This window comes from Lepus europaeus, chromosome 12 (genome assembly GCF_033115175.1).
Source record: "Lepus europaeus isolate LE1 chromosome 12, mLepTim1.pri, whole genome shotgun sequence".
NCBI classification, from domain to species: domain Eukaryota; kingdom Metazoa; phylum Chordata; class Mammalia; order Lagomorpha; family Leporidae; genus Lepus; species Lepus europaeus.
Window position 1 is genome coordinate 75222413 of NC_084838.1, and position 21870 is coordinate 75244282.

Here is a 21870-nt window from a genome sequence, read left to right on the forward strand (position 1 = left end):
GTTAAATAAATTATACTCTGCACATAGAATGCCATACATTTATTAGAAAGATAACATGAGGGGGGCCGGTGCTGTGGTGTAGCAGGTAAAGCTGCCGCCTGCAGTGCTGGCATCCCATATGGGTGACAGTTCGAGTCCTGGCTGCTCCCCCGGCTGCTCCACTTCTGATCCAGTTCTCTGCTATGGCCTAGGAAAGCAGTAGAAGATAGCCCAAGTGTTTGGGCCCCTGCACCCGCGTGGAAGACCTGGAAGAAGCCCCTGGCTCCTGGCTTCGGATCGGTGCAGCTCCGGCCACTACAGCCATCTGGGGGAGTGAACCAGCAGATGGAAGACCTGTCTCTCTCTCTCTCTCTCTCTCTCTCTGCCTCTCCTTCTCTCTCTGTATAACTCTGACTTTCAAGTAAATAAATAAATCTTTTTTAAAAAAAGAAAAAAGAAAGATAACATGAGACTATTTAATGACTTGAAAAGTCATTTATATTTTTAAACAAAGTACATATAAAATTGCATGTAAGCATGATTCCAATGATTTAGAAGATATGCGTGCATGTGTGTGTATCTGACAAAACATATATAAAGCTGTTTAGAGTGATTAACATTAGGTTGAAGAATTAGAAATAATTTTAGTGTTAATTTTTTGCTTATCCACACTGCTGCTTTTTCTATAATTAACATGATAGTTTTTATAATAAGAAGCTATCTCTTATGTTTGAAAATAGGGAAAATGTCTGCAGGTCTCCAATCTATAGTTATAGTGCTATTCTTCTGAAATATTTATTTATCTATCTATCTATTTGAAAGACAGAGAGAGCTCCCATCCACTGGTTCACTCTCCAAATGCCCACAAAGGCAGCAGGCTGGAGCTGGGTGAAGTCAGGAGCAGGGAACTCAGCAAAGTCTCCCCCGTGGGTGGCCGGAACCTAGTCACTTGAACTCTCACCATTGCCTCCCAGGGTCTGCATTAGCAGGAACCTGAAGTCAGGACTGGAGCTGAGCGTCACGCCCCGGCACTCCCATATGGGCCGCAAGCTCCTAAGTTGAGTCACACCAACAAGGCCAAACACCCACACAAAGTTCTATTCTTCAGGCTCAGTTGCTGCTCCTTAACTTTTTTCCCTCTCCCAACTCTCATTTGAACATTTGTGATGCCTGCTTCCCAGGTATTCCTTACGTGGCTCCCTCAGGTCCTCTCTGCCATCTTTCATAACTGTCAGAATTTCCCATAAAAGTCACCTTTTGGAAAAAACAACCGCTCTTTAAGCGCTCAGAAAATCTGAGGTCTTGGTGAAATTTAAGGTCCAAATTTTCCTTTTGCTATTATACCTCTTTTCTTACAAGCTCAGCATTCAGTGTGTGCCGTGGGTGTGTGTGTATGTGTATGTGTGAGTGAGTGTGCCATGTGTGTGTGTGTATGTGTATGTGTGAGTGAGTGTGCCGTGGGTGTGTGTTTGTGTATGTATGTGTATGTGTATGTGTGTGTGTGTGTGTGTGTATGCGTTTCAGGGGGACAGGCTTCTGTCAATTCTGTGACTTGTAAATGAATTGAAACCCTACTTTATGTTGTTGGGCTGTCTGTTGTTCTAACACTTCTCCATCTCTCACATTCGCTTTATTTTACTTGGTGTTATTTTTTTTTCTTTTTCAAGTACCTACCAAGTATGAGACCCTACGTTAGGTGAATTACATGTTATCTTACTAATAATGACAGAAATCTGGCATTTCTCCCCATGTGTGTTCAGCGATTTTTCGTTTGTGTAGTGTTTTCATATTTATTCATTCACTGACTCTTCTGATTGGCTACTGCCAATATTCCTGTATTACAGATGAGAAAACCGAGACTTGGGAACATTAAAGAACTTGTGACAGCTCCTCCCGCCGAGGTCAGTGGAGCTGGGATGGGAATCTGACTTGCGTGCCTCCCACGACTCTGACTCACTGCTACACTGCTCTGTCCACACTGCTCCTCTCTGCAGCGAATGGTTATGATCTTGTTACTGCACCTACAGACATCAATAAGGAGGACCTATCTCACAGCTTGTTAAATGGTTAAAAGACAAATAAAACAAGAGGCACCAACAAACCCAAAGTGAGCCAACGACATCAAGTAAAGTGAGTCAGCTTCTTGCATAAATTCCCCTCTCAGAGAGAGCATGGACTGTGACACAGTTACTCCCCACGTGGGAGTGAACCTCTGAGAATGCTGCTGACTCTTAGATCAGAAGCTCTTGTTTCCTCTCAGATACAATACCGATTCTAATCACACAGAAGTTGTTTAAAAATATCTCAACCTTCCAGCTTTTCCTAAAATATTTTACATTGGTGGTTTTAAGAAAAAAAAAAAAAGAGCAATCCAGTTCTTTATCAATTTGTAGGATTTCCAAAAAACATCCAATTGCACATATTTCTGGTATCCTTAATTGTAATAAGATTTTAAATGTTTTTTTTTCCTTTCCTACCAACTGTTTTACTTCCTCTTTTTTTGGATTTCTTAATTTATTTGGAAGGTAGAGTTAGAGAGAAGCAGCAGAGAGAGAGAGCTTCCACCTAGTGGTTCACTCCCAAGGTGGCCACAATGGCCAGGGCTGGGCCAGGTCAAAGCCAGGAGCCAGGAGCTTCATCTGGGTCTCCCAAGTGGGTTAGGGGCCCAAGGACTTGAACCATCTCCCACTGCTTTCCCAGGCACATTAACAGGGAGCTGGATCAGAAGTGTAGCAGCCAGGACTCAAACCAGTACCCACATGGGATGCCGGCATCACAGGCGGTGACTTAACCTGCTATGCTGCTATGCTATGCTTCCTTATGGTTTAATTATAACTTGTACAAGGGGGTCTTCAAAAAGTTCATGGATAACATACACTAGGAAAAAACTATGCATGGATTTCGAGGTGTATTTGCAATAAGATAAACTTATCTTTTAATTCTATGTTTCAACAAACTTTTTGAAGTTCCTAGGTATTCTTACTGTCACCTAAAATCTCAGGTGCTTTGGATGGACTCTTAGCTTTTGCTTCCCTTGTAGTTCCCACCCTCATCACCCATAACCTAGTGACTTAGACCTATCTGCCAAAAGCAAACCAAACAGGCCTATGCATACTTACAGAATATACTGAAATTAGTGGCCAGCAACTAAAGGTGACTGAGACTTGGTGGCACAGAAGGCTTGCTGACCTCCCAACACTAATGCTCCCTTGTCACCATGAAGCATCACTCCTGGAAAGGGGCAGCCACACATATGCCCCCAGCGTACATATTTGAAAGAGTTACAGAGAGAGGTAGAGACAGAGAGAGAGGTCTTCCATGTGCTGGTTCACTTCCCAAATGGCCACAATGGCTGGAGCTGAGCCGATCCAAAGCCAAGAGCCAGGAGCTTCTTCCAGGTCTCCCACATGAGCACAGAGGCCCAAGCACTTGGGCCATTGTCTGCTGCTTTCTCAGGCACATTAGCAGGGAGCTGGATTGAAAGTGGAGCAGCCAGGACCCAAACCAGTGCCCATATGGGTTGCTGGTACGGCAGGCAGTGGCTTTACCTGCTATACCACAGCACTGACTCCAGACCGTGGTTCTTGTGGGTAGTCCTCACCAACGGAATATGAGTGCAAGTCATGAGCACTACTTTCGAGTTGAGGAATTTAAAGAACTGGATCCACAGTCATTCACTCTTTCTTCTTTCTGGCCATGGGCTGAATGATTGCAGAGTCACCTGAGCATCACACAGTGGTGGAGCCATGAGATGGAAGCAGCCTTGGTCGCTGAGTGACTGCTTAGAAGAGAGCTACTTGAGGGCAGCATTGTGGCAAGGCAGGTTCAGTCACCTTTTGCAATGTCGGCATCCAATTTCAGAGTGCAGATTTGAGTCCTGGCCACTGCACTTTGTATCTGGCTTCCTGTCAAAGCACCTGGGAAGATCAAGAACATAAGCCAAGTAGTTGGGCCCCTGCCACCCACGTGGGAGTCCCAGATGGAGTTGGGACCTGGCTTCAGCCTGGTCCAGCCTTGGCTGTTGGAACCCATTGGAGAGTGAAACAGTGGATGGAGTATTCCTCTCTCTTTGCCTTTCAAATAAAGAAATCTTAAGAGAGAGAAACAAAAAGAGAAAGAGAAGAGAGAGTGAGCTACCTGACTTGCATCAGAGGGATATGAACATGAAGTAAGTCCTTGTTGGGTTAACATACTGAGATCTAGGGATTGTTTAACAACTAGCCTACCTTGATTTAATATTGGAACAGCCCGACATTTCTCCTCATTAGGTCAGGCTTCTAGGATTCTATGAGCTACAATCTGCTACAAGAAGTAACAGGGTAGAGGTGCCATGATGCCAAAACACAACTTCTGTCACCAATTCATACCCCAACGACTGTTGGGGGCTGCAGCAGAGACCCACAGTGGTGATCAGGATCCCTGAGTCCTTTCACTGTAACTCAATCCTGGGAGCACTGGGGCGGGATAACATGCTGGGCTAATACAAACCGCATCTGCCAACCTCCCTTGTACAAAGAGGTAACAAAACTCACGTAAACTTCTAGAGGTTTCTGACAAGGGAGCAAAGACAGCTGGCATGTCTCTTTTTGCCTTCCTGCTTCTTTCTGTCTCTGCTATGAATTCAATGTACCAACTTCCAGGAGCCATCTCACAACCATGATGTTAAAGCCACATGCAAAGGAAAAGAGACAGACAGACACAGAGAACCCAAGTTTCCAGGGGCACCTTGGACCTGACCTGTCAGCCACTGGAATTCTTATTATGTAAGGGAAAATAAATAAACCCCTAATTTGTTCAAGCCACTACATGGTTTGACTGTTACTGCACCTATAAACAGTGCTAATACTGGAGTGACCCGAGACTGCCCACAGCACACATCTTCCTGGCATGTCAGTCTATGTCCCCACCCACCTTGCTTCTTCAACTCCTTTTTAATTCTTCCCACCCCAGAGCAGACACAGGACTCCAGCAGTCATTAAATTTCTAAGCTCATCTGGTGACTCCGGAAATCATGTGTTTGCTGGCCTTTTGCCTAGTCAGTCAGTTGAGTTCTATGTCCTGATCCTTTGAGTGACACATGGCAATTTTCAGGCACCTTCTCTCTGAGACTCTCAAACTGCTTCTTCATCTCTGGACCAGACAGCTCTGCCATCTAGGCTCCATCCATGTAATTATGAGATTTAAGAGAAACTCAAGAAGGTATTAACTCCATTCACCTGCCTCTAGGCAGGGCTGTGTTTAGCTCTTCCAGACACTTGAGAGTTGTCTTCCATGGGCTGGTCTCGGACAAAGTGTGACTCACTTGGCAATTTTGAAGGAGGCAGTTTAATCTGTTCTCAGTTTCTCAGCTAATGGAATGGGTATTGTGATGTGAGCAGGGAACAAGATGACCTTCAGCTTATGCTGCGGCAGATAAAATGGCCAAATAGGGACGCTGCTTAGCTACCAGTTCAGATGCCTGCATCCCACATCAGAGTGCGATGGTTAAATCACCAGCTCCCAGCTCTGGTCTCACCATGGCAGGCATTCGGAGAGTGAACAAGAAACCAGACTTCCTTTCTCTCTTTTTCTCTCTTTCTTTCTCTCTCTCTCTCTCTCTCAAATAAATTAAAAAATATTTTAAGTGGTCATATATTTAGCAGCTTCTCCCATCAACAGGTCGAGTCTGTTTTCCTACTGCTTGACGCTGAGTAGCTTTATAATGTGCTTTCATCAGTGAATATGGTGGGCATGACCTCATAGAGCTCAACTCTCAAGAAGCCTTGCAACTTCCACTTTCATCCTCTGAGAAGGGATGTAAAAAAGCACAGCAAGGCAGCATTATAATGGGAGACCATGGGAAGAGGATCAAGACTGGCTAACAGTGAGCACCAAGGCCCTAGGCCTATGAGTGAGGCCACTGTCAACCCTACAGCTTCACTTGAGCCATCAGCTAACTGCAGCCATGGGAATGACCACAGGAAGACCAGAACTGTCCACCTGACCCAACCCAAATCACCCAACCCAAAATGCTTGGAATCATGAAAAACAGCAAATTATTGTTGTTTAAATCAATAATTTGTGGATGGTATATTAGTTTCCTAGGACTGCAACAAATTACCACAAACTGCATGGCCTAAAGCACAAATGTATTCTCTAACACATCTGGAAGTCAAGATGTCAGCATGATCATGTTTCCCCCAAAGATGCTAAAGAATAATCCTTCCTTGCCTCTTCTAGCTCTGGCAGCTGCTTGCTGTCCTTGATGCCCCTTGATTTACAGCTGCCTAACTGCAGACTCTGCCCCGTCCTCACGTGGTTGTCTCTACGTGCCTCTTCTATAAGGACAGCAGGGAACATAATGTGGGGCCCACTCTAATCCAGTGTGATCTCATTTTAACTTGCTGACATATGCAAAGAAGCTATTTCCAAATATGATCACATTCACAAGAACTAGGGCACAGGAATCTTGAGAGGTGACACATTTAACCCAAAACAAGTGGTTTTCAAACAGCAAAATATAGCCATCAAAGTACCTGTTCCCAGGCAGGCATCCGGCACAGTAATTACCACACTGCTTGGGATGCACTCATATTGGAGTGCTGGTTTTGAGTCCTAGCTCTGCTCTCCATTCTAGCTTACTGCTAACGGACATGCTGGGAGGCCACAGATGATGACTCAAGTACTTGGGTCACTGTGACCCTCATGGGAGACCCAAATTGAGTTTCTGACTCCTGATGTCAGCCTGGCCCAGCCCTGGCTATTGTGAGCACTTGGGAAGTGAACCAGTGGATGGGAGATTGATTCTCTCTCTCTCTGCCCGCACCCCCCACCCTCACTGTCTCTGCTTTTCAAATAAAGCAAATAAATAAAATGTTTTAAAAAGCATTCTTTCCTATAATTTTTCTGTTTCAAACATATGAAGATAAGTCTAAAAATAACAAAATCTTTTTTATTTATTTTTTTATTTTTTGACAGGCAGAGTGGACAGTGACAGAGAGAGACAGAGAAAAGTCTTCCTTTGCCGTTGGTTCACCCTCCAATGGCTGCCGCAGCCGGCGCACCGCGCTGATCCAATGGCAGGAGCCAGGTGCTTCTCCTGGTCTCCCATGGGGTGCAAGGCACAAGCACTTGGGCCATCCTCCACTGCACTCCCGGGCCATAGCAGAGAGCTGGCCTGGAAGAGGGGCAACCGGGACAGAATCCGGCGCTCCGACCAGGACTAGAACCTGGTGTGCCGGCGCTGCAGGCAGAGGATTAGCCTGTTGAGCCATGGCGCCGGCCTAAAATAACAAAATCTTTAAAGATAACATATGACAGTGCGACCGAGAGCTTCACAGGTGTCACCGTGCAGCCAGCTAAGCTGCTGCTCCAGAATGCTCTGTCCTCTCCTGGAATGCTAGTTCCAGTGCCAGACACTTTGCATTTATGACCCGGCTTCCTGCTAATTTGCCTGAGAGGCAGTGGATGATAATCCAAGTGTTTAGGTTCTTGCCACCCTCATGAGAAACTCGGATGGAGTTCTCAGCTCTTGGCTTCAACCTGGCCCAGCCTGGCTGTTTTGGACATTTGGGAAGTGAACAACCAATAGATGATAAGGTATGTCTCTCTCTCTCTCTCTCTCTACCTCCCTCCCTGCCACTCTGTCACTCATTCTTTCAAATAAATTAAAAAAAAAAAAAAGATCTCCAATGAAGATGGTGTCTAAATAAAACCTGTTACTATTGTTATAATTTTTTTAAATTTTATTTATTTGGAAGACAGAGAGACAAACACGGACAGATATCTCCTCTCTGCTGGTTCACTCTCCAAATGCCCACAACAGACAGACCTGGGCCAGGCTGAAACCAGGAGCCAGGAATTCAATCTGGGTCTCCCATGTGGGTGGCAGGGATTCTACTACTTGTGTCATCTACTGCTGCCTCCCAAGGTGTGCAGGAGGAAGCTATAATTGGGAGTGGAGCCAGGACTTGAACCCAGACATTGTGATATAAGATATGGGTGTCCCAAGTGGTGTCCTAACCACGGCACCAGACATCCTCCCCTACTGTTAGATGCCTGAATTCCAGTACAAAGCAAAATCTGTTACATGTTACACAGCACCACGTATTCCAAATAACTTTACCCACAAGTTAAGATTTTATAGGACTAAAACCCACTCTTCCTAAGGGGAGAGCATCTTTGTTCAACACTGTGTACCAAGTCTGTGGAAAAGCCACAACCTTAGAGAGCCTCAGATTACCACTGTCCCACTTCTCTTGTGCCTCACGGAGACTTTTTCAAGGAGGGGTCTGCAAGAGCTTCCTCTCTTTCCTCTACAGCAACTCCCTCCATAACCTCAAGAAATCCGACTTCCTTCCCCACAACTCCACCAAAACTGCTGCGGCAGAAGTTCTCAGGGCTCATTTTCAAGAGAAATCCAGTGGCTCTTTTCCCACATAATAAGGCATCTGACCCTTGTACGTGCCCCGTTGGCTGCTTTTTCTGCTACTACAGCCATCTGCCATACTGTGGACAAGCACTTCCTCCTCTCTTTATAGCTCTTCCCTCTTGTACTGTGACCTCTGGCAGTGACCTTTTCACAAGCCATCCATTTGCTCTTCCCACCATGCCGTTCCTCCCAGAAAATGTGTCCACTCCCCAGCGCCCCCACCCCACCCCACCCCCTGCTCCACAGATGACTTCTGGTTGGTGTTTTCTATCCCAAGCCTACACCTCAAGCTGCTCAATAGAAATGTGACGTATTTTACGCTCCACCAGATCAGTCAGGCTAGGCTAGGGTATGCTGTGCTCACAAGGAGCCTGCAAGTCTTAGAGGTTTACAGAAAGGCCTCATAGGCCTTTACTCTAGTGCTTTACTCCAGGGCGCAGGCTGACAGAAGAGTGAAACATTGCTGCTCGTACAAAATAGGGAAACCACGAGGCCGGGCCCAGGGTTGGCTCTACAGCCTCTCTTTCAAGTGACTGGTTACCTTCTACAAGGCGACAAGTAAAATCATGCCCCAGAGAGGGAAAGCAACTATGTGTAGATATTTCTAACTGTACAGTCTGGGCCTAGCGCTGTGGTGGAGATGAAGCCTCTGCCTGCGGCGCTGGCATCCCATATGGGTGCCGGTTCAAGTCCCAGTTGTTCTACTTGCGATCCAGCTCTCTGCTATGGCCTGAAAACAGTGGAAGATGGTCCAAGTGCTTAGACCCCTGCACCCATGTGGGAGACTCTGAAGAAGCTCCTGGCTCCTGGCTTTGGATTGGCCCAGCTCCAGTAGTTGCAGCCATTTGTGGTACGAACCAGCAGATGGAAGACCTCTCTCTCTGTCTCTCCCTGTATCTGTCTATAACTCTACCTCTCAAATAAATAAATCTTTAAAAGAAAAATGTACAGTCTACTAGATTTTCTAAAACAAAACCTTAATACAGGAAGTACAAAATTATCCTTCCAAAACTGACTTCAATACCCAATTTTCATAGTTTCTCATGGACAATGTCTTTAACCCACTTTCCTAGGATGGAAATCTTGGCATTATTATAACTATTACTTTTCCTAATTACAAAAATATTCTTGGAAGAAAACTTAGAAAATACACATACATGCATGCATACATCCACACCCCACATACAAATAAACACTCATAATCTGTTGGTATCTGTGTCTTTCTGGTCCTTTCCCCATCAAATGTATTGCTCTACTCATCTACTGAGAGCTATATGAGAGCAATTATGTATTAAAGTATATTTAATAAAAATATATTAAACTATATTTAATAAAAATGATCCTATGCTATACATATAGCTTTGTGGCTGTTAACTTACCATTTCAATATTTTTCTTTCATTCTAAGTTTAAGATGCACTCAGTATGATAATAACTTGCAAATTTAAGTAGCTAACTTGGATTTCTCTGAGTCTCAGATTCCTAAATACAATGCATAGTATGTAATTCCATCTGAATGTCAATAAGTATCTTAGACTTCATATGCCCCAATTAACCTCTCAATTCACCCTAAAGGCGGCAGCTCTTCTTCCAGTCTTTTCTATTTCTGTTAAAGGCATATTCACTCACAACTTCAACCATGGGGGTATCCTGATTTCTCTTGTTCTCTCATTTTCACCATTCCACATTTCATCTGTCAGCCTTAGCTCCAAAATGTATCTCATGGTTGTCTGCTTCTCTCCCTCTCTCTCTGTTTCTCCCCTTCTCTGTCTGTGTCTCCATTCAGCTCTCTGGTCTTGCCACCATCACCTATATCACCTATCCCAGGATACGGTGCTACCTCCCAGCTGGCACCCTCACTCTCTCGCCTTGCTTCTATATACAATAGCCAACCTGATCTTTTAAACACCAGTTAATCCCATCACACCCCAGCTCCAAAAACCACTCCACTGCATTAGAATAACATTTAAACCTTTCCCTTGCCTGTGGTGCCTTTGTGAGACTGGGTCTCTCCAAACTTCTCCCTTTAACTCCTCTCCACTCATGCACTGAGCACACCAGCCCCCCTCCCCCTCCCCGCTTCCCTCTAGCCTGCCAGACTGCTTCCTGCCTCGGCCACAGCACTCGCTGCTCCCCCTGCCTGGTCTTGCCCACGGGTTATATCTCCAAGTGTTTTCCTGAGCCATCCTATCCAAAGCCGTTTCGCATCCTCCACACGGCAATTGTTTTTCCTGCTATTTCCTCATGTGTTTATTGAGTTATTTTTTTACTGTCTCCCTACTGGAATAAACTTTTAGAACAAGACCCTCGTCTGATTCATAGCTCAATTTCCACGTTAGAACTGTGCTGGGCACACAGTAGGCTGCAATCTACACGTGTGACGTGTCCAGCTGCTCCCTGGGAAATGTGTGCAGAGGAGGCCCCTTTCCGGCATCCCCAGCCCCGGGGCCTTATCCCAGATCTCAGCACCTCGCACTAGGACAACCGCAGCTCTCAAGGAACGCCCTCCAGTCCCTTCGGCACACAAGGAACGCCCTCCAGTCCCTTCGGCACACGGCGGCGAGCTTTCTTTCCCACCAGATCAGTCTCAGCTGCCGGCCACCACCCTGTCCTTCCGGGCCTGGCTGAAGCCTCACCTCCTCAGTGTCCCTACCCCAGGGCTGCGAGCTTCTGCCCCCGCTCAGTTCTGCCATTCCAGCCCTTACTTAACCTGCAGGCAGCCACTCAACCACTGTCACCAGCTAGAGTTGCTAGCTGGTATACTCACGTTACCCTGCGCTCTCCAGCCTTCATGCTGAGGGCACAGACTGTTTGTTAACCTGCCATAATGCCTGGCAATCTAAAACAGTCTTGTGGATTTGAATGGAATTACTGGATAGAGAACACAACGCAGCAGGTAACTTAGACACCTCTTCTAATGGGATACGTGAGACTAGGTAGATTTGAAAAGAAAACAAGATATCAGAAGGTGAAGCATGCCCACCAGAATGTCAACAGGGAGGCATTAGTTTTACCCCCACCAAGAATAGATGGGCGCCGGTGCCGTGGCTCAACAGGCTAATCCTCCACCTAGCAGCACCGGCACACCAGGTTCTAGTCCCGGTCGGGGCGCCGGATTCTGTCCCAGTTGCCCCTCTTCCAGGCCAGCTCTCTGCTATGGCCCGGGAGTGCAGTGGAGGACGGCCCAAGTGCTTGGGCCCTGCACCCCATGGGAGACCAGGAGAAGCACCTGGCTCCTGGCTTCAGATCAGCACAGTGCGCCGGCCGCAGTGCACCGGCCGCAGTGGCCATTGGAAGGTGAACCAACAGCAAAGGAAGACCTTTCTCTGTCTCTCTCTCTCTCACTGTCCACTCTGCCTGTCAAAAAAAAGAATAGATGGGCACCCTGCCTTGAAACACCATTTGCTTAAGGTCTCCTGCACTGTCAGTGGGCTCTGAACTTGTTTTTTTTTTTCTACTAGCATAAGGCAAAGCAGAATGTCATTCCAGTGTGAATGGAAAATACACTATGATGTATGATGAGTAGTATGTATGAGTAGTATGATTGTATGAGGAGTAGTAACTGTTAGGAAGTCCATTTTGCCTGGCTAGTGGATCATGGAGCCCAGTAGCAACTTTGTGTTGAGAGCCTGGCTTCTCTCAAGTGCTCCCATTACACAGCAGAGAGCCAAGTACAGATGATCAAACAGTTGGACCAAAGCAACTGCTTGCTGGGTGCTGGCTATGGCCCGTGTAGCAACAAAGGGAGGCAGACAGTGGAGGAAAAGCTTTTCTACCCACAGCCATTCTTTCCAGCTTGTATGATTCGAGCTATGGTGCTATGAGGGGATATGCCCCCTTGACAAAAGGGGAGAATCAAGTCCAGCCATTTGGTCATACCAAGGCCACAAGGGCCACACTAAGACACTTGAGCAAATGCCACCCTTTCTTTTGCTAATACACGTACTTCCTAATTACATCTCCAGGCAATGAGACAAAATCTTTATTCCATGCTTTTTAAACCATATATATGGAGTGGGAGTTAGGGTGCAGCAGGTTAAACTGCCGCTTGCAACGTCTGCATTCCGTCAGAATGCCTATTTGAGTCCACCTACTTACTCTGCTTCCCATTCAGCTTTCTACTAATGTGCACACTTGGAGAAAGCAGATGATGGCTCAAATGCTTGGGCTTCTGCCACCCACATAGGCCAGATGGAGTTCCAGGCTTCTGGCTTTGGCCTGGCCCAGCCCTGGCTTTTGTAGCATTTGTGGAGTGAACCAGCAGATGGAAGGTCTTGTATCTCCCTCTGTGTGTGTGTGTATGTGTGTGTCTGCCTTTCAAGAAGATGAAAAGAAATAAAAAATAAAAATTCAAAATAAATGAAACTATCTACTTTAAAATAAACATTTTTATCAACTCAAGGGCTTATCTCAAATGCCAATCTTGGGTACATTCATCCAAGGGAGAAAATTTGTTTTTTTGAAAGACTTCCTGCTCGTCCCAGGAAGTGAGTAAGGGGCCTGTAATGTTTGGAGTGATTGGGAAAAATGACCAGAATGCACACATCTAAACAACTTATTCCTTATCATTTCACATGAGTAGCACCATTCAATTTATTCTAATAAAGTTGTCTTCCTGAAATCACTTTGCAGCTCTTCTTTGCAACTGCCCTTAGAGTTACTTGAAGAGGTGTTTTAAAAAACAGCTCCATTATTTTAGTTACAATTTATCTTTAACTCAAAATGATATTACTTAACTTACTAGGCTTGCTTGAATGCTAATGACTTTGTCTTTTTCCAGAAACTGTGCAACATGCTATTCATGGATATGCACCTGCACACACGCACACACACCCTCAAAACACAACTTTCTGATAGTGCTTGCTTCTGAGGGTGCAGAAAGGAGATGAGAACAGATGACTGCTTTGAAGATACAAACCACCCAGCTTAAAGGGCTAGGAAGCAAGGGAATGCTCCCTCCTTTCCCAGTGGCCTAATCTCCTCACACGCAATGCCCATTATTTTCTTGTCTTTATATTTACAGGACCCTGTATAGCACTACATAATAATCCTCACTAGCTGGAGTAAGTGGCTGAACCAACCAGGCTGAGTTTACAAGCCTAACTTGTCTTGAGATGTGAGAAAGAGGGAGGAGTTTAATACAGTTTTGTATTTCTCTATCTAGTGCAGTTTAGTTATTGGTATTGTTGGTATCTATTATAGGAGAACAATGAAATTTCTCCCTTGAGTTATAAGAATGACAGGCATTGTGAGGTTTTTTGAGGTTCCTGAGTACAGTGACCCTACTGTGTTAGATTAGCCCCAAAAGCTAATACCAGAAGAAAGTATGAAATAAATCCATAATCTCTATTCTCTCGTCCACATGAGAAAACATATGGTGATTTGTGTAATCTGGAATCTCACTTTGGAGTAGAAAGGGATTCTGGTTTTCTATTGGCCATTGGGATTACACCCTCCGAGGGAAGTTAGAATGGATTAAGCAAAGTAAGTTCAAGGTCTGACAACTAGACTTTACAAAAGAATCCGTAAAGAAAGAAGTTGTCTGAATAGTCTAGTACCTTTATCAGTAAGTTTGTTCAAGGAACAGGGCAGACAGTAAAAAAGACAGAGGCTATCACCATCTTCCATCACATACAAAGCAAACAAAAAAAGAGGAATGCATAACTATTTTAATCCCTAAAGAATGACATCAGTGGTCACTCAGCAACCTAGGACAAAAGCTAAACAGGAAGAGGTTAGAGACATTGAAGAAAAGGGGTCAGGATTTGAAAGAGGACAGAGCCCATGGCAGGGTCTGGCAGTAGGTGATGAGGGGAAATGAGTGTTCTTAAGGTCACATGGGAGCATAAATAGATATAATGCTTCCAGGAGTCAATTTGGCAGTCAAAAGCTTGAAGAACATTCCTTTTCTTTGACTCAAAGCTCTACCATCACAAAGTTGTAGGTTGCCAGTGTTATGGCACAGCTGATTAACTTACCACTTCTGCCTGGGTTCGAGTCCCATCTGTGCTTCCAATTCCAGCTTCTTGCTAATGCGCGTTCTGGGAGGCAGCAGATGATATTTCAAGCAGTTGGATCCTTGCCACCCATTTGGGAAATTTGGATGGAATTCTGGGATCCTGTTGTGGCCATTTGGAGAGTAAATCATGGATGGATGATCTGTCTGTCTGTCTATCTATATCTCTCTGTTACCCTGCCTTTCAAATAAACAAAAACAACACAAAAAAGACATTTGTAAAGAGGTGTGTGCACTAGCACAGATATATAAATATGAGACTGTTCTATCAAGCTCTATACATTATTGTGAAAAACTGAATCATTTCTAATATCCAATAATAGAGAAGTAACTCAATGAATCATCATATATCTAGGTAAGTTGCAAGGCAGAGCTACATTGATTTGCATAGAGAGTTGATCATGATTTTTTAAAAGTTTTTATTAATTTATTTGAAAGGCAGAGTGACAGAGAAAGGCAGAGAGAGAGGAAAAAAAAAATCTTCCATCCACCAGCTCCCTCCCCAAATTCTCTAAAGTGCAAAGCTGGAAACTCAACCCAGGTCTCTTACATGGGTGGCCGAACCCCAATTATTTGAACCAACACTGCTGCCTCCCAGGGTCTGCACTGGTGGGAAGCTAGAGCCAGGAGTCAGAGCCAAGAATTGAATCCAGGTACTCTGATATGGGATGCAAAAAGACCCGCCGCAGGTGTTTCTAACACCATCTCATTCCACCTCTGGCTCTCTATGGGGAATTGAGACAGGAGACCTGGTCCCCTGAGCTCTACTTCTCTCCCTAGATAATCACATGATGTTATTAAATTTTCTTGCCACAGGCCCATGAAGTAATAAACACTAGCTTCACAAATACTGCTGAAGCTCAAAGAACTCCCAGTGAAGAAAACTTCATCCTCACAGAATATGTGTGTTCTGGAAGTACCACTAGGTGCATGCCGTTCAAACGGAGATTTCCCAAGATTCTAGAAGGAAACAAGCATGAAAGATCAAATATTTAGAGTTTAATTGCCTGTGACTCTCTGTTGGACTTTGGTGTAGAACATATCCCACAAATGAAGCAATTCCTGAGAGCACCACTACCTCCTCCAACCTATCAACCTTACTGCTGAAAAAAACAGCACTGTTTCCACTGCAGAATCACATTTGTATGTGTGAACACAAACGTTTTCATGTGTGCATTATCTTCACACACAACATTAGTTAGCACTTCTCAGGAAGCCTCTACACCTCATTCTATTCTGGCCCTTAATGCCCAAAATTATCAGGGTTCCTCTTGAATGCAATCTCTATGTAACTCTATCCTCTTTTCTTGTTAACCTGTTTTTTTTCCTTTAAGATTAATTTCTTTATTTGAAAGGCAGTATTACAGAGAGAGATCTTCCATCCACTGGTTCACTCCTCAGTTGGACACAACATCTTTGGCTGGGCCAGGTCAAAGCCAGGAGCCATCTGGGTCTCCCACATGGATGGCCAAGTTCTTGAGCCATTTTCTACTGCTTTCCCAGGTACATTAGCAGGGAGCTGGATTGGAAGTAGAGCAGCCAGGATTCCAACACTAATCATTAATGCTTTTTCTGCACTCTCTACTATTGTTTTCTTTTCCAAGGTTCTTACTTTACTTTAATATTTGATCAAGACCTAGACCTATTTTGTGTTGGAAATAAACCAAGATTTTATTTAATGAATTTTCAATGTATTAGTAGTGTATTTTATCCTCTGTAAAAGGAAAGAAAGAAAGAAAAGAAAAGAAGAGAAGAGAGAGGAAGGAAGGAAGGTTGGAAACTAACAAGACCAGGTGTGCCTATAAGGACTGTAATATGACATTTAATGCAGCAGTGCCTGAACTCCCAAGCACAGACATTATTATGAACTGCCTAATTAACATCTAGTCGTTCACCAACTACTAAACTGAAATGAACACAAGTACATAACACTTAGGAGAAATCAAATTTCACTTTCCTAACTCAGAAAAGCTCAGGGGTGGGTCTTTTTCTTACATCTTCCTGAGCTGTGGATTCCAGAGAAATGCTTCACTGTAACAAGTTACCCAGTCAGGCTGGGTGATCAAAGCAAGTGAACCCAATGATCTCCAACAGCAGACTGTAGGTTGTGTAGGGGCACGAGAGAACACCGGCAGTCATGGAGGGCGGTGGCAGGTTCCTCTTTGGCTTTGGCCCTGCTCCTGAAGCAGGCAATGCTGTGTGCAGGAAGCCACAGAATGTACAAACAGTGGGGGGCTCTCTTCCTGGGCTGTAAGAGTCTGCTCACTCCTTCTTGAGGTTCATGTGGAAAGAGCTCTTGGTAAGCGCAATTTTAGATATATCAGCTCTGACTATTTCACTAATAGGAAGCACACCGGTGTTAATTATTTTTAAGGGTTTGTTTATATCATCCTAACTAGAAAAGTGAAAAGCCATGAACATTCACTGAATGCACTAATGGTCATATTTTATCGCTATCTTACTTTTGTAATTTGATCTAATTAATTGAAATGAACAAGTAATTAAAAACTTCTACATAGGCATGCAAGGAAAATATTTTCTTTTGCACCTTAAAAATGGCAAAACACATTTTTTGCTTGTTTGTATCTTAAACATAGATCAGAAACAGAACAATTTTGTCAGTGCTGCTCTTGAAATGATGACTTTAGAAAAATAATAATAATTGCTTTTAAAGGAAATTTTTCAGCTACATGGATCACACTAGCAGGAGCCCAGTTAAGAGCACAGTGTGTGGAACAGTTTGCAGTCACAGCTCTGCCACTGCTGGCTGCATAGCCTTGAACAAATCACCCAGCCTTGTGCACAGACGTCTCCAAGCCTCACTGTCCTCTTCCATACGAAACTTCACTTGTGTCTCACAGGACTTTGGTGAGAATTTAGTGATATAATCCATTAAGGGTATAACACAGTGTCTGGGGTATAGTAAATGATCAATAAATGATGCATTCTAATATTAACATATTTTCATTAACCCACTCCTCTGCCAAGCTCTTCCACACAAAACACAATGCTTCAAAAGGGAAAACAGAACTCTAGCAACAGAAATAGCCCATCTCTATTCAGGGCTGAGGATGAGGGAACACTTTATATCTTCTTGAACGTATGTGGGTCCTTCCTGGTCAGGCTCCGTCACACATTCTGTTCCACTGAGTGCGGTTGGTGTTCTCGGCACAGGACTGGAAGGCAGAACATCGGCCCCACCAGCCACTGGCATCTCTGAACCCAGTCCACTCTGGCCTCCCCAGGGAAAAGACTCTGACTTCAGCTCTCAACAACAGCACCAAGATGGTGACGATGGAAATGATGACGAGACTGATCGTGAAAGCCAACATTTCTTTAACACTCATTGTGAGCCACGCACTATCAGCACTTCGTACCTATCATTTCACTTAATCCTCTAAACAGTCCTAGGAGGCATCTGACATACAAAGAAACGAAGGTCTAGAGACATTAAATGACATGGCCAGCGTCACAGTTTGTAGCAGCGCCAACCTGCAAGCAGAACTGATTCCACACAGGGCCTTTCTCCTTAACCCTTTGGCCACAGGAATCCGAGTTGCTTGCAAGATTGCCTCAGAGATCAGTCCTGGTGCTGCTCGCTCCCCCAGATCAAGCCCATAGTCTCCAACATCCTTCTTCTAATCCACACTTCCGGACTCCAAATCCACAGGGACAAGGCCTGGAGGAGAAGTGGCCATGACACGTGGCAAAACCACCAGTGACTTCTGTCTGATTTCCCCATGTTCCCCAAATGGATTGCCCCTCCTAGCGTGTAACCACCAGGAAACCCAACGCAGGAAAAACTCCCTGACGCACTGGATGGCTTCGGACCAGTGCCTTTAGGCCTTCAGCGTTAACATCCAGGACACGTTAATAATTAAAGTCACGCTGTGGATGAAGAAATACGAAAGTGAGGGAGATGTTGCTCCCAGCTACACAGCAGGTGGAAATAAGCGCTCCAGTAAACCTCAGTATGCCCCCTGGAAGTCCTTACCGCCTAGTTTTGCGGGGCTTCTAGTTCGTTACAGCTCAAACCTCTGGACACCGGCAGCACGAAGCAGGTGGCACCAGCCTTCCCCAGACTCAGCGAAAAGGAGACTAACAGACCCTAGCGCTGCCGACCCAGGATTAGTTTCACGTTATCTTTTAACCAGATAGCTTGGACTTCTCCGGGCAAAGCACAAGTGCCTCGAAATGCTTGTCGGCAGTTTTCAGTGGAGGAAAAGCTGCAGTGAGAGCACCTGTGCAGAGAACTTTCCACAGTGTCTGTGCTTCCATGCACGTGCAATTCTAACTGCAAACTGGACAGGAAGCTGGGAGCCCTGAGACCTTAGTCCCTTGCTGGAGGGCTGTAGCTCCAAAAATGCCAGCCACAGGCATTCCTTTTTGTTTATTGAAATGGAGAATTATTTTAAAAATCACTTTTTCCACTCCATGGCTTTTCTGGACCAGGGATTAAAAATAGCGATGTCACAGGAGCCAAACTTTTTTTCTGGCATAATAAAACGAGGTGGGGGTGGGGAGGGGGAAAGAGCCCTACTCAGGACTTCAGACGTCTTGAAGCTGCTGCCTCTCAAAGCAAAGCTCTCCTCGCAGCCACTTCATTCTCTCCACTCTCAACGTCTGAGAACCTGCGTGGCGCGCCCAACCCGGCTAACCCCGCGCGCCTCACCCTCCGGGCCACCTGTCAGCGCCCTGAGGGCCGCGCGGACGACGTGCGGTGGAGGGTTCCGGGCAGGGACACGGGTGGCTGAAGACAACCGAGAAGGCGGCTACTCTCAGGCGAGACGGGGCTGAGCCCGCAGCGCGCTCGGCGGCCCCACCGCGGCAGCCTCGGGGCTCAGGCGCGCCCTGCCGCGGACTCGCAGGGGCGCGCCGGCTACCGCTCCGCAGCCGCCTAGAGGCTGGCGCTCTGCGGGCCGGGCGGTGCGGCCGCGGGCTCCCGCGCGGCGAAGCGCGTCTTACCTGTTGATCTTGAGCGCGAAGGCGCGGCGCTCGGCGCTCGGCAGCGTGGCCATGGCCGCCGGCGGCTCGGTGCCCTCTAGGGTCGCGGGGTGAGGAGAGCGGGGGCCCGGCGCGCCGCAGAGCCGCTGGAGCGCATGCCGAGCCCGGCGCGAGCCTCATCTGTCAGACCGGCCTGGAAACTTCCGCATTTCCACCTTCTGCGCTGCAACCACCCCGGGGGGAGGGCCCACGCGCCGGGCCGCGGCGCCCGGCCCAGACGCCCGCCGCTGCTGCGTGCCAGGAGGGTGTGGACGCCGCGCTGAACTGCCCTCCGGATCCTCCCGCCGACGGCGTGCTCTTCCCGGGGCTCCGACCGCAGGCGGAGGGAGAGGAGAGCGGGCGACTGACCCGGCGACCGCGGGGCGCGGGCCGGAAACTCCATCTGCCCGGAGCCGCGAAGCTGCCAGGGCACCGGCGCGAGCTGGGGGAGCCCTCGCCTTCCGCGCGCTGCACGAAGCTGGCGAGGTCGGGAAACGAACCCTGGCATTCTTTAGGAAAGGTCGACAGCGTTCCTGGGAGAAGGCAAATTTTAAAAATTGGTGAAATCCCTGAGCGTACGAATGACCTTTGCCAAAGCTAATGCCCACCACCCTGCTCGAACGCTTTGAATAAGTATAATGGATCCACCCAAGGAAGAGATACTAGAGTTACTTAAAAAATTTTTTTTGCAACCTGAAAGAAATGCTTTTCTCTGGGAAAACACGGCGCACAGCATTCCTGTAACTCAAGAGTGCGCCGCATCCCCGTTTCAGTTTCAGGCTGACAGGTCTTCTAAAAAGCCCAACCCTAACTCAAGACCCAAATCACAAAAGTCCCAGCCCTGACCGGCATAGAAAGCCACAGTTTCAAATTGTTGCTTGCAAGCCGTGCAGCGCTGGAGGGCTCTATTTGTCCACCTGCCCTTGAAAAAAAGGACCGAGGCCGTGTATTTTTGGCTCAAAGCTCCACTGTCTGCTGTGGCAGCCACTAGCCCCGTGTGGCTGTGAGTGCTTGAAATTGCGGGCAGTCTGGTCTGAGTGCTGGAAGTGTGAAACACACACCACCGTTTAGAGACAGCACAGAGAAAGACGATGAAAAATAACTTGTTAGTGATTTTTATGTCGATTACATGTTAAAATGATACTTTGGATATATTGTAAAGTAAATAAGATCTATATTATTAAAATCTGTTTCACCTATAGGCTTTTCAGTGTGTAAAATCTGGCTTGCCATGAAGGAAATGTACTATTAAGTATGTGGCTAGCCTTTGTGGGCCATGTTATGTTCCTGTGGGGATAGTGCCAGTCCAAAGTAATTTGCCCCCTAACACTAAAATTCCCCAGCACGGAATTTGGTCTCTGCGCCACTGTCCTTTCTCCGTGTAGTTTGGGATGCAGCAGGTGGCTTAGTAACTCTGCAGGTCTGGCTAGCTAACTTACTTCCCTGCCCAGTAGCAATGCCTTCAAGCATATAAGACAAAGTTCATCAGTTACCTTACATAGACTATGAAAACAAACGAATCTAAAAAAAGAAAGTTTTTTTTAAATGTATTGTGTCTGACTTTGAAAATCCTCCCAAATGTATTTACTATGTTGGAATTTAAGAATAAACATTTGACTAGGAAAATACTGAAACAATTCTGCGTACTTCTTCCAACGGGTAACACATGAGTAGTTCTTCAAGACTGATTTCAGAGTCTTGAGTCCACTGTGTACAAGTGGGTCTCTCAGGCGGGCTCCTCTCTGAGTTTCTGAGTGATTATGACATATATTCGGGTGGAGAGCAAACATACTGGTTTATAAAAACACAGAACACAAATGCAATGTAATGAGAGCGTTTCAGATTTTCAGAATTGGCAATGAAGGAAAACCCAGCATGGGTGGTGGGTGTCCTAAAATCTTCTGTCTTTCCCCAGATCACACCACATCCAGCTCACTACCAGGCACCCCACTGTCAAGGTTTGGTCCTCCGGGGCTGTCAACTCTGTGATGCTTGACAGGAACCCCAAGGTTCTCAGAGGCCCTTTAACAATTCACCAGGAATATGTTACCCATTAAGGTAGTCATAGGACAACTTGCAAAAATAGCCACCCAAATGCCTTGCTTCCAGGTTCTCAATAGTGAGACTTTGCTCCTTGTTTCCCCGCATCTGAAAGGGACTCTGGGAGCCCTCTTTCCTGCGGGTGGTGGCCTCTCAAGCCTTCGGCTTTCTCTGTACCTGTGTGTTATTTGACTTTGTCTTTCACCTGTATAGGACTCCTCTTTTCTATGACAGAGTCTACATCAATATCTTAAATTCTCTCCCAGTTTTCTCCACATTTCCTTTACTCCATGAAAAGCCAGTCTCATTTTTGCATGTTAACTATTTAGTTTAATAAACAACTAAATAGAGGTAAGCCATCCCTCTGATACCAGCATTGTATTTGGGCATCTAAATGAGTCTTGGCTGTTCCACTTCTGATCCAGTTCCCTGTTAATGTGCCT

At 46.1% G+C, this 21870-nt stretch overlaps 1 protein-coding gene across 2 annotated transcripts in view; it reads right to left on the reverse strand.

The window, feature by feature from the left end:
- Positions 1 to 19445, reverse strand: part of DOCK8 (dedicator of cytokinesis 8) — a 255396-nt gene extending 235951 nt beyond the window's left edge. Inside the window, exon 1 of one of the 2 annotated variants that reach the window (XM_062208372.1) lies at positions 19370 to 19445. In XM_062208372.1, coding sequence (XP_062064356.1) covers positions 19370 to 19422 — 53 coding nt within the window. In that variant the 5' untranslated portion in view covers positions 19423 to 19445. Of the gene's footprint in view, positions 1 to 14366; positions 14437 to 19369 lie in introns of those variants that run through there. The other variant, XM_062208373.1, reaches the window with a different exon arrangement.
- Between the last annotated feature and the right edge of the window lie 2425 nt (positions 19446 to 21870).